Source organism: Apis laboriosa, unplaced genomic scaffold (assembly GCF_014066325.1).
Source record: "Apis laboriosa isolate Shangri-la unplaced genomic scaffold, ASM1406632v1 scaffold63_cov154, whole genome shotgun sequence".
Classification (NCBI taxonomy): Eukaryota; Metazoa; Arthropoda; class Insecta; order Hymenoptera; family Apidae; genus Apis; species Apis laboriosa.
Window position 1 is genome coordinate 632,198 of NW_025223982.1, and position 12,860 is coordinate 645,057.

The 12,860-nt window shown below is 21.7% G+C and overlaps 3 protein-coding genes across 5 annotated transcripts; 2 read left to right on the plus strand and 1 right to left on the minus strand.

Annotated features, from left to right (window-relative positions):
• Window positions 1–980: 980 nt before the first annotated feature.
• On the plus strand, window positions 981–3,001 carry LOC122718389 (60S ribosomal protein L13a). Its single transcript, XM_043943389.1, has 6 exons — window positions 981–1,069; window positions 1,469–1,599; window positions 1,726–1,835; window positions 2,051–2,196; window positions 2,682–2,804; window positions 2,877–3,001. The coding sequence occupies exons 1-6, from the start codon at window positions 1,049–1,051 to the stop codon at window positions 2,958–2,960; spliced, it is 615 nt and encodes a 204-aa protein (XP_043799324.1). The 5' UTR covers window positions 981–1,048; the 3' UTR covers window positions 2,961–3,001.
• An 899-nt stretch (window positions 3,002–3,900) lies between these two features.
• LOC122718385 (DNA-directed RNA polymerase II subunit GRINL1A) lies at window positions 3,901–5,776 on the minus strand. The gene is made up of 5 exons (XM_043943383.1): window positions 5,646–5,776; window positions 5,090–5,312; window positions 4,769–5,024; window positions 4,309–4,674; window positions 3,901–4,215 (listed from the first exon to the last, which is right to left on the minus strand). The coding sequence occupies exons 2-5, from the start codon at window positions 5,239–5,241 to the stop codon at window positions 4,000–4,002; spliced, it is 990 nt and encodes a 329-aa protein (XP_043799318.1). The 5' UTR covers window positions 5,242–5,312; window positions 5,646–5,776; the 3' UTR covers window positions 3,901–3,999.
• Window positions 5,777–5,963: 187 nt separating this feature from the next.
• On the plus strand, window positions 5,964–11,339 carry LOC122718384 (trafficking protein particle complex subunit 10). Of its 3 annotated transcripts, XM_043943379.1 has the most exons (11): window positions 5,964–6,097; window positions 6,539–6,756; window positions 6,859–7,052; window positions 7,181–7,376; window positions 7,463–7,574; window positions 7,657–7,844; window positions 7,925–8,143; window positions 8,320–9,750; window positions 9,930–10,391; window positions 10,555–10,876; window positions 11,032–11,339. In XM_043943379.1, the coding sequence occupies exons 1-11, from the start codon at window positions 6,019–6,021 to the stop codon at window positions 11,157–11,159; spliced, it is 3,549 nt and encodes a 1,182-aa protein (XP_043799314.1). In that variant the 5' UTR covers window positions 5,964–6,018; the 3' UTR covers window positions 11,160–11,339. The 3 variants fall into 3 exon arrangements, with proteins under 3 accessions (XP_043799314.1, XP_043799316.1, XP_043799317.1); XM_043943381.1 differs by lacking the exon at window positions 11,032–11,339 and having other exon boundaries at window positions 10,568–10,782; XM_043943382.1 differs by lacking the exon at window positions 5,964–6,097 and having other exon boundaries at window positions 6,622–6,756; window positions 6,852–7,052.
• Window positions 11,340–12,860: the final 1,521 nt, after the last annotated feature.

A 12,860-nucleotide genomic window follows, 5' to 3' on the forward strand; every position in this document is an offset into this window, starting at 1 on the left:
TTATTATACAATAGGATACAAATTTTTCAAGACAGTTATGCAACCGGCAAACTAATATAGTATAAGAATATGTGCACAAATATTGGAAGTCTTGACTGTCTCGAGCCATTGTGATATTAGTTTAAGAATATTAAACATAAAATAATATAAATAATAATAATTAGAAAAATATAACGGATATTTTTTTAATAATGCCTTGAAGAAAAGGAGTCATATCATGTGGACTCAAGAAGTCAAATATATCTGGTTATATTAATTTAATATCAATCTTAACTTTGATCATTTAATTAATTATATTACTATTAATGTGTTTCGTATCTTAATCTTCAAAACTAATATAATTTTATGTACATAAATATTGTTACATAACAAAACTTAATTAACACGGCAGCGATATAGTTTCGATTTATGTAAAGTTTAAAACTTTAGTTGTCAAATCAGTGTACTCTGTTACATACTTAGTTTATCGAAACCCACCGTCACCAATAAAAAAATATTAAATTGTTTCATACTTGTAATTTATTTACTTAAAAACCTATATATTTTTAAAAATCAATTTCAAACATTATAAATTTGAATATAAAATTTTATTTTAACACTAGATGGCAGTTTTACACTTTTTTTTTCTATTAATAGTTTTTTTATGTTTTATGAAAAAATTAATTTTATCTGCAATAAATTTAATAAGAATATTTTTTTAATGAATAAAAATTATAATTAAATATAATTTTACGAAAAATACTTTTTTAATTATTTAAAATATAAATTAATATATAAAATGTTACATGTAGATATATAGATAAAAATTTATCTTTATGTAAGATTATAAAATATAATACATTATATAAAATAATACATATGAAATAATTGTGATATTATAATATTGTATTATACTAATGATAAATATATAATAAATGATACTTGATATTTTTATTTTGTAAAATAAAATGTAATGTTGGATGCACTGAAAATATATTTTCTTACATCTTCCGGTAAGAGGTTGCATACTCTTCAATGTTCATGGATTCTTTTCCGGTAGGGTGACAAAATGACTGGCTTCAGTAATAAGGTATGTATGTTAAGTTTTAATGTTTTAAATGATATAACGTAGATCGTATTATAGAATATGTTTGTTTAATTTTGCATATTATATATAAAAACATGAAAAATACTTTTTTTAATTAGATAGTACGAATTTTCTTAGAAATATGTTCATTTATTGAGTCGTTTACACGTAAATCCGCGTACACGTGTTTTCTTACTTGTTTGCTCATAAATTAATACAAGTTCTATATTTCATTATTTTTAAATATTAAGATACTATTTATATAATATTGAAGAAATAATCTCATTTCATCAATTGATATTTGCTATTTGTTATTAACAAAAGTAATGATTGAATTTTTGTAAGTATTTTTTTATGACATTTAATAGTAAAAGAAAAATTATAACAATTATATTTTTTCAGCCAATATTAATTGATGGCCGTGGCCACTTACTTGGTCGTTTAGCAGCAATTATTGCTAAAACGATTTTACAAGGCAATAAAGTAATTGTTGTTCGTAGTGAACAACTTAATATTTCTGGTAATTTCTTCAGGTTTGTATAATTGGATATATTTATCAAATTATAACTAAATATGGAAAATATTTGTATAATATATATTTTTTCTAATATTATTTATAATTATTGAAATATATTTCATTAAACATTTTTTTATTTTAGAAACAAGTTAAAGTTTATGTCCTTTCTACGTAAAAGATGTAATGTTAATCCGGCTCGTGGACCATTTCATTTCCGTGCTCCCAGTAAAATACTTTGGAAAACAGTTCGTGGTATATTTCAATTATTATAATCATGAATTTATTTCACTATATTTTATATTTTATTAAAAATTTTATTATAAATTATATTTTATTAATGATTATATATTACCTACATTATTTGATAATATAATGAAAAAGATACTTATATGAGGTTATTTAATATAAATTATTAAGAAATTTAATATATATATTTTGTAGTGTTAAACATATTGTTTAATTCATAGGAATGATTCCACATAAAACACAAAGAGGAAAAGATGCTCTCAGAAGGTTGAAAGTATATGAAGGTTGTCCACCTCCATATGATCGTAGGAAACGTGTTGTAGTACCAGGTGCTATGAGAGTCATGTGTCTTAAACCTGGCAGAAAGGTATGATAAAATAATGATTTAAAAAAATATAGAATACTGCTGCGCTAATTGGTTAGAATTTCTTATCTTAACTGATTTTTTTTATCATTTTGTTATACATTCTACATTCTGAATAAAACCTAAAAAAATAAAATTAATAAATTTTTTAGATTTTAAATATTATTTCACTTTATCTTTTTATTCTATTATCAAAATAAAAATCATCTTTCATCATTTTACAGTAAAGGAAATCCTTATTGATTGATTAAATTCTATCCTAATTTTAATTAGTTACCAATTAATATATGCAGCATATATTTGTACTTATTATTTTATTATATATAATTATTTAATTTTTTTCCACAATGATGGTATGGTAATTTGCGCCTGAATATAATTATTTTATATTTAGTGATGTCATATTTAACTGAGTAAATAATAAGAAAATATCTATAATTATTATTATTATATTAAAAAATTATGATATTAACATAACAATTTTTTAGTACTGTCATGTAGGCAGATTATCTCATGAAGTTGGATGGAAATATAAGGCTGTGGTACGTACATTGGAGAATAAGAGACGTGTTAGATCAATTCTTGAAGTTCAAAAGAGAGATAAACTCAAGGTACATAAACAATATTATAAACATAAATATCAAAAGAATTATTTCTCATATTTTTTTTCTTTTTTATTTTAGAAACTTACTAAACAAGCTGGACAAACAGTTGCAAAGGCTACTGCACCATACACGGCAATTATTAATAATTTTGGATACAATTAATATAAAAATTATAAAAATAATAAAGTTCCATAAACATTTTATTTTGAATTATTATTATATTTCAAATTATCATAATTATATATATTTAATCCTTTAATAATATAATAAAATTAGAAAAAATTGAAAGCAGGCAACTTAGAAAATATTTTTTTAATATAAAAATTTTTGAAATATTTGCATGCTTTTTTTTAGAAATCATGACATTAAATTTGTACAATATTTATAATATATATAAGATATGTGTAACATGTATTAAGAATTTATATATTGATCTTAATATATGTGTACACTAATTATATTATTAAATTTTTATTCTTGGAAATAAAAAAAATTTGGTATGCTATCTTTTCTCGGATTATGTTACAAAATCAAAAATAATTTTTATAATTTTGTATTAAAATATATATTTGCGAGATCATTATCATTTCAGAGATTGTAAAGAAATATAATATCTATATTTTTTACATTAAAGATTTTTGTACTTTTGAAAGAGAAATGAAAGTGTGTTCATCTCTATGATACACATATGTCAAAAGTAAGTTTAAATAAGGAAATAATGAAAAAAAAATAAAGATATCTAAAAAAAAAAATTCAGAAATCAATATCATTTTTTGAATATTTTTGGAATATCTTTCACATTTAAGAAATAAATTAATTCTTATCATTCTCTATCCTTTTTTTACTATTTGTTTGTCCTTTCTTTATGTCTTATTTGCGGCATTCTAGAAATAGCACAGTATTTTTATTCTATTTCTATCTTTTTTCCATTATTTTCTCTTTGTTCATATTTTATAAAATTTATGCGCGATAATAAATTGCTTTTGATAAAACAATAAATGCATTAAGTGTAGAACTATTTTATTTCAATAATTCAATTTGAATGTTTAATAAAATGATATACATATTTTTATATCTATAAAAATATATATATTTTAATATCAAGATTTTCTTAAAATTTATTATAATAAAATTTAACAATTTATTTATAAATATATTTATAAAATATTTATATATATTTGTACAGACAATATAATATAAATTAACTTTCTATACTATCTACTGTAAAAACAACAGTTCTTCCTTTATCATTATCTTCTTCATCATGCACTTCATTTTCTTCTTCGTCTTCTGAAGTAAAAGAATCAGATTCTTTCTCATCTCTTAGATAAGTATGTATATTTTCAGGTGAAGGACCAATATTGTGCAAACCAAGTTGCTCAGCTAATCTTTCTGCTGCATGTTTAGCTTGAATTTCCTAAAAATAATATAGTTTTATATTATAAATATAGTAATTTTTTCTATCATTGATTTTATACAAATAATAACAAGATATAAAAAAGTTAGTTACTTGTAATCTTTCTGTTTGTTCTTTTTGTAGCTTTAAAGATTCACTTAAATTTATAATTTTTGCTGCATCATGAATTATAAGTGGAGGTGTTGCTGCTGTAACTTCCCAATATTTATTCTGTTTTCTTTGCTTTTCTCTTTTTGGATCATGTACATTAGATTTAGTTGTTTTATATGGTTTAAATAATTCTTTTTTTTTATTTTCATTTTCTAGAATTTTTTTTTCTATTTTATTGACAATATATGTAATATGTTCAGTAGCTTCTATTTTAAAAGATTCTATTTCTGCTAAATCTTCTGGTTTAATTAAGCTTTCATTTGATGGTACATGTATAATTTTTTTTTTATGAACCCCACATCCTGTAGGCTAATAATAGCAAACAATAAAAATTAAAATAAATAATATAATATAATTTTTAAAATATAAAATATAATATAATTTTTAGAAATATAAAATTAACCTGTGCTAATATTTTTAAGGGATCTTCTTCATCATCACTATCAAGTTCAATAATTTTAGCAGTATCTTTGATTTCTTCATATTTACCTGTCCATTCTAATTCATTCATAGCAACTTTACCTTCAGATGCCAAATTTAATCTTGATAAAAGATTAGCTGCCTTTTCAACTTCATTTCTATGTTCTATTTCTTTTAATATTTGATTATGAAAAGATTTTATTTTTTCTCCTTTATCTGGAAGCTTTAATATAAGTGTACTAGAAAAAAAAATAATTTCAAAAAGTAATCTAATGATATAAGCTATAACTTAAATTTTACTTACTTATTATTAAGAATTCTATTTTGCCTTTCTAATAATTCTTCCAATTCAAACTTCTGTTTCTTTCCTAAATCTTCAATATATCCTTGATTTTCTTTTTTAAAAGGAGGCGGTAAATTACCTGGTATTTTATTAATTATTTTTTTCTGATACATTTTTCTTTTATATGTAATTTTTTAAAATTATAAAAATTGAAATATTTTAGAAAAAATCTATAATATAATATCTGTAAATGTAAAATTAAAATATAAATTAATCAATTTTTAAATACATTTAAATTAAGATATATTAAAATTAAAAGACTAATAAATTAGTAGCTATAATCAAAATAATAATATATATATATATAATATATCATAAAATAATAATATATTATTTTACATACAATAATTTATTAACCTTTATAGAAATATTTCTATAATTATGAAAATGTAATTTTGCTGCTAAGAGTTATTGTTTGTATTTATAAGAATTATTTTAATATATTTTTGTATTTTAATATATATTATAATTTTATATCGAAAGTTATAAATTAATTATTATTACATTCTTTACTTACAAACTTAATTTAGAAATTAAATAATTTTTATTGCACAGAAGACTGCAACAAACAATATATTGAATACGAGATATCGAAGTCTATAAAACTATCGATATTACATGACATGTTAAACGAAGATTTCAATTCCAACCTCAATGGAATTTGTTTAAAGGATTGAAATAAAATGTTAGATTTATTATATTATGTTGAATTTCTATCTATTTGTGACGGATAAAACTATTATTTTTAATTTAATAAAGAAAAAATATTGAAATATTAAATATTTTATTTCAAGATAAACTGAAAAATAATTTTTGTATAAAGTAATAAAAGTGACGTAAAGTTGTAATGATTAAAAGCAAGTTCGCGAAGCAACTGCCAATCTTTAGAAATGAATTGCAATGGGGGGTCGTCTTTGGGTGGTGAACATAGATCAGATATCTTTATGGATATTAAACCAATTATTACATGTAAGTTAATTAATTAAAATTCTAATTATTTAACCTCTTTCTGATGACACTTTTAAGTATTGTTATTTACATCTTCTATGAACTATCAATTTTCATAATATTTTTCTTTTTTTTTAATTAATAATATTTATGATATTAAATTATATGTTCAAAACTATACAATGTACAATAAAAATTTTTGTTACAATTAAAATCTTTTTAATAATTTTACATTTATTATTTTAATGAACATATGTTATTTTAAATAGGTTAACATTTTTTTTATAACAAATATTTTTCTATATATTACAATTTGTTTTTATTAAATTATTATTAAATATATTATAGTTTTTTATTTTAATCATACTCATTAAATAATATATATTATACAATACATAATGAAACTTTTTATTATTTTTATTTATATTATTTTAATTTATTCTATTTATTTTTATAATATAGATGCAGGAGATGATAAATTATTTTCTACATTGGAAAATAGTTTGTTTCAAGCCATATCTGCTGATATGGTAGAATGGCGTAGATCATTTAGTAGACCAATTAAACAAGTTAAATTAGGAGCAACATTTTTGCCATTTTCCAAAGATATTTTACCAACTGAGAAAGATTGGCATCTTATAAAACAGCCAATATTTCATATTTATTGGACTGAATGTTCTGTAAGTAGATTATTATAATTTTTTAAATATTTTATAAGTAAAATTTTTTTATACTTAGATATTTGTTTCATATTTTTCTCATTATTGATATTGAGATTACAGGATGTAGATACTTATAAATCAAATATCAGGGAAGACATAGATAATTGGTTGAAGATATTAACACAATATCACATTCAAGATTGGATGATTATTATAGTAGAAACTTATGATATAAAAAAAACTAATAAATTATTACCAAGAACAACAGTTTTAGATAAAATTCGTAGTGATTTTGCTGCAAAGAATGGTGATAGGTGAAGTAATAATTAATTGATAAATATTTAATAAACATATTTTATATATTATTTCTTTTTATTATATATGTTATATATTTATTATTATATATGTATATTTATTATTTCATATCAAATGTATTTTATAGATGTTGTGCTGTTATAAATCCAATAAAATCAGAAATGCGATCAGCTGAATCATGGAGAAGTTTAATTAACCGTATACGTTATTTAATGCTTGTTGCATATGATAAAAGATTATCTCATTTTGAAGATATTATTAGAGAACAAAGAGAAAATAGAAATCATCCAAATTGGAATTTTTGTCATTATTTCTTATTACAGGTAAATCAAGATTTATATTTTTAATAATTATTTTTGTATTTTATGATATATAATTCTGTAATTTTCAATCATAATTCACTTTTCAGGAAGAGCTTGCATTTGTTTTACAAATGTTAGGATTATATGATGAAGCATTAGTACAGTATGATGAATTGGATGCTCTTTTTACACAATTTGTTCTTAATTCCAATGTAGGAGGTATATTATTTTGTTTTTTACATTGTTTTTTTTATTATTTATTTTTAATTATAAAATTAATTTATTATTTAAAAATTTGTAGATACACCAATTTGGTTAAATTTATTTCAAACTCCATTAAACAATTGGGGTGGTGTTAATTTAAGTAATGGTATAAATCATCATTTAAGAAATCTTTTGGCTGAATGCAAAGCATCATTATTAGATCTTAGAAGTTACTTATTCAGTAGACAGTGTGCCATGTTATTATCACTTAACAAACCATGGGAAGTAAGTATAAAATAAAATTTTTATTCACAAAAAGCTTGATTTCATTGTGAATATAAATATATAACTACAATTCAATTTAGGTTGCGCAAAGGTGCTTATCATTTGTTCATAATACATTAAGCGAATTACGTATATTAGAAGTTCAACGACCTGAAGGGTCTATTGAATGTTGGTCTTTTCTTTGTGCATTAGAAGTATTGCAAGCTTGTCAATTATCATCTTATAATATCGATAATAATCAACAATTGGATCTTTGCTCCTTACATACAGCTAGTTTATGGGCTCTTGCTAGAGATAAAGTAAGTTGCTAGAAGTATTAATTGTATAATTTTCTTAATTATAGAATTTCAAATAAATATTAGTTTATATAAATATTAATTAATAACTATATAAATATTAGTTAATTATATATTTTTTATGTAAGTTTTATTTCAATATTAACTATATAATTAATCTTTATTATAATTTATTTTAGTTGGGAAATTTAGGAAAATTATGTGGATTAATGCCAGGAAATGAACCATCTAGTGAACAGTTACATACGGTTGTTTATTTAATAGCTGGTATGGGAGATTCTGAATCACATTTAGAGGGTAAATTAACACCTACTGATAAATTAAAAGAAGCACTTTCATCAAAAGAAGCATTTAAAAAACAATATCTTGAACATGCTGAATTGGCTATGGGTACCTATAAACATGTAGGTCGAATTCGATCAGCCAGATTAATTGGGAAAGAATTAGCTCAATTTTATAGTGAGCTTGGGGAAAACCAAAAAGCTGTTGCATTTTTATCAGATGCTTTAAAAACGTATACTGATGAAGGTTGGAGTCATTTAGGAGCTCAAACTCAACTTGAATTGGCACAATGCTACAAAAGAATGGATGATGTTGAGAAATATACAAAAATATGTGCTGCAATTGCTAGTTTAGATGTATTACATATTACTGTACGAAATACCTATTTTGAAGAAATGTTTGGATATATGAAAATGATCTCATCGCCACAACCTTTATTCATAGAATTTGGATGTGCTTTTGTGATACATAATATGGAAATTAAAGTGATGGATAAAATTGTTCAAGACTGTGTAGTTAATATTGAAATAAATATACAAAGTTTATTTCCTAGAGAAGTAAATTGCACTAAAGCATCTATATCTGTTGAAGAAATTCAAAAACCTTTAATATCTAATAAAAAAAAAGGTTCAAAATTAACACCTGAACTATTAATACCATTGTTATCAAAATGTACTTTAGAAGATATGAAACCATTTGATCCAAGTTTACTTCAATTACAAGTATATTCATATTTAGATTATAAAGAAGATAAAAGTCTCGGATCTGCTAGTGTTATACATAAAAACACTAAGCCTATTGTAAGACGTTCTGATAGTACAAAACATAGAAAACCATCTGTAAATGCAAAAGGTGATTTTAGCAAAGCGTTATTATGTGATGAATTCATTGTAAAACCAGGTATGAACACATTTACATTAACTAGACGTGTTGATCAACCTGGTTTTTACAAAGTTGGTCAAATATCATTAGTTATTGAAGAAAAATTGGAATTTTTATCTCCTATTTTAAATCCTCGATTGTGTTACGAAGTAGCTAAAACTCAGCCTATAATTTCCATGAAATGTGGTAGAGATTTATTGGCAGGCCTTATTCAAGATATAGAACTAGTTATTATGAGTGGAAGTATAAAAATAACAAAGGAAATGAAACTTAAATTACGTACGTCTAGGGGATTAATAATAAAAGTTGATAGCTCACAAGAAATAATGTCTAAAGAATTAGAAATATCACTGCCACTTTGTGAGCCATTTCAAACAATACAATTAAAATTTAAAGTTTTAGCCGAATTACCACCAAAGAAAGATTCATTATCAATAGAACATAAGGTACTTTTTTTATATATTTGTATTATTTTAATGATCAGAATTATGTATATAAATTATATATTATAAAAAATTATATGTATAAAAAGAAAAAATAGTTATAAATATTTATGTACTTTTTAAATATTAATATTAATATTAATTAAATATTTGTATATTATTGTATATTATCATTTTTATAGTTGAATATACAATGTCCATGGGGTTTAGAAGAAAGCATTCCTTTACATTTTGGTCCACCACTTATGTCAAATATGAAACTTCATACAGCAAAACAAAGAAAATTTCTTCAAATAATTGTAACAGGATTAACAAATCATCTTCTACAATTAATTGAACCAGAATTAACAACAGTAACATCAATAGATGTTAATTTTAAAAGTTTAAATCCTATTGCTGGTCAAAGATTAGTAATAGGTAATGGAATAAATGTATCATTTATGTGGGAACTTGAAATTGGTAAAGATGAAAAGTCTTTGATGCCAATTAAGACTGATTTTCGTGTAAAATATATATCAATCAATGATACTGAAAATCTAAATGATTCACATACTAATGATGATCCTTTGCAAATTCATAATTTACAAAGAATGGAAAAAGCATCCAGTCTTTACAGATGCAATTTTGATATTACAGATTATGTGGTAAGGGTATAATTATTTGATTTTTTTTTAATGTATATGAATTAATAAATTTATAGTTTATGTAAAAATTTCTTTAATTGATAATTTAATTAAGTGTAAAATATAAAATTTATTTTAAAAATATTTCAAAAAGGTGAGTTTCTATTTATAATATCATTTCCAGACTTTATTTACAGTGTCTTCAAAAGTTGAAGCAGCTGGAAATGGAGGTGAATTTTGTCGTGCTGGTAGCATGTGCCATCTTTATCTTACAGTAACACGTATGTTACCTAGTCCAAATCCAAATCCTTCACCACAATTAATGTATGAGGTTCTTGCTGATCAAGCTATGTGGGCTGTGTGTGGTCGTACTGCTGGTATTGTGTCTTTGGAAGTATTAGAAAAACAAAGTGTCACATTGGACGTGATGCCATTAACTAGTGGTTATTTACCTCTTCCTATTGTTAGATTGTCTCGATATATTCCTGCACCAGAATCAAAAAGTGGTAAGTGTTATAATATATAATATATAATATATTAAAATTTATAATAAAATTTAATATATATATATTTATATATAATATATAATATATTATACATATTAATATAATTTTTATATTTTTACAAATTTATATCACGAACATTTATTAACTTTTTTAAGATATGATTCGTAAAAGTGAAATAGTTTCTAGTTCAAGACTAGAACCATTTAGTCCTGGTCAAGTTTACAATGCTAGTAAAGCACAGCAAGTTCATGTTTTACCAGCAGCACCTTCAGAAGCAAATTGAATGCAGATATTGGTATTAAAAATGTATAATACATCTATGGCATTATTAAGTGCAAATTGTATGTATATTTATCAAGTCAGTTTTTATGTTCTATTTGGTATATTTCTATGATACTAATTAATATTATTATTATTAATTTATTAATTACTTTATTAAGCTTGTTTATGTTTTTATATTTTTTTAATTGAAATTTGAGTTTTGGACAAACAGAATTTATATATATTGTTTGAAATTATATGTTTATATAATGTTTGTTCAAAAATCAAATTTTAATATGCATCACTGTATAATAATAAGAAATTATAAACTTAAGTTCTGCTATTAAAAAGCAGAAAAACAATATGACAATATTTGAATAGTAAATCAAATTCCAAAGTTTTTTAGTTCTGTAATACAACTATAATAATATGATCTTTTTTTCATACAATAATGTGATTTATGTTTTAGCAAATTTATTAAATAATGTTAATTTTTTAATATTGTTATGTAGTCCACATATAATATTCAATCAATATATTTTCTTATTCAATTTAATTCAAAACAAATCGTAAAAAAATTTATTATTTTAATATATGTACTTATAATTTTTTCATTATGTACATATAATAGCATAATTATCTTAAATTGTTTTTTTTAAATATTTAATTTTTGATTAATGAATGATTTTTATGAGTTAAATTTATGATAAAATATTTATGATAATATTATTTGATTTTGAAGCTCTTAGAAATTATTTTAATTGTAAGATGATTGAATATTTTTTTATTGAGTACAATTCTGTAAAATCTGTATAAAAGTTTATCAAGAATATACTCATAATATTGAATAAGGATTTGAAATTATACATAGTTTGTATAATATAAACAATATAAAAATATCAAGAAAAAATAATTAACATCTCAAGGATAAAGATGTTGTGTTCTATAATAAATATTTGTGAAAAATGTAAGTATATGTAAGTATAAAAAGAACAAGAAATATTAATAATATAAATATTATTTATATTATATTTAGTTCTTAGTTTCATTGTTCAAAATATAAATATTGCAAAAGGTATCGTTATATTGCCATGTTAATTAAGAAATTGCCTTTTGATTTAATAAATATTTCCATTTACCATGTAAATAAAATAATTATTATAATACTCAATATAATATTTATATGTTAGAAAATGTTAAAATTCGACATTTATATAATATAAAATAATATTTTTCAATGATATAAAATATATTGGAAAAATATCATGGAAAAGTTTATTTCTATATTATTTATTAATTAATAGATAGGTATAAAACATTATGGATAATTCAATAGATATATATTCAAATTTATTTGAAATTAAATCCATATGTATATTTTTAATTATTTTTAATGCAAAATATTAAATTTCATTTTTATATGACAAAAAATGAAGATACACACAGTAATCAGACAGATCAATTGTGTATTTATTGTTATTTTGCATTTTAAATTTAATATAATATATATAATGAAAATTGTAATATTATAAATTATTAATACAAGTTGAAATTTGTATTAATAATTTTATTGTATTTGTATAAATCCAGAAAAATTTTAATTTGTTTAATAATATAAGCAATTATTCATAAAATTCTAAAATATTTCTGACATAATGTTAAGATTATGAAAATGTTAGTTTTATGTAATCCCAAGATTAATTATTTGATAAAATTGTATCCT

Coding starts and splice junctions, on each gene's coding strand:
- LOC122718389 (XM_043943389.1), top strand. CDS start 1,049: ATGACTGGCTTCAGTAATAAG. Junction 1,070..1,468: donor TGACTGGCTTCAGTAATAAG/GTATGTATGTTA, acceptor ATATTTTTTCAG/CCAATATTAATTGATGGCCG. Junction 2,805..2,876: donor AAAAGAGAGATAAACTCAAG/GTACATAAACAA, acceptor TTTTTATTTTAG/AAACTTACTAAACAAGCTGG.
- LOC122718385 (XM_043943383.1), bottom strand. CDS start 5,241: ATGTATCAGAAAAAAATAATTAATAAAATACCAGGTAATTTACCGCCT. Junction 4,675..4,768: donor CCTTAAAAATATTAGCACAG/GTTAATTTTATA, acceptor TGCTATTATTAG/CCTACAGGATGTGGGGTTCA. Junction 4,216..4,308: donor AACAAACAGAAAGATTACAA/GTAACTAACTTT, acceptor TATTATTTTTAG/GAAATTCAAGCTAAACATGC.
- LOC122718384 (XM_043943379.1), top strand. CDS start 6,019: ATGAATTGCAATGGGGGGTCGTCTTTGGGTGGTGAACATAGATCAGAT. Junction 7,377..7,462: donor GTCATTATTTCTTATTACAG/GTAAATCAAGAT, acceptor TTCACTTTTCAG/GAAGAGCTTGCATTTGTTTT. Junction 7,575..7,656: donor TCTTAATTCCAATGTAGGAG/GTATATTATTTT, acceptor AAAAATTTGTAG/ATACACCAATTTGGTTAAAT.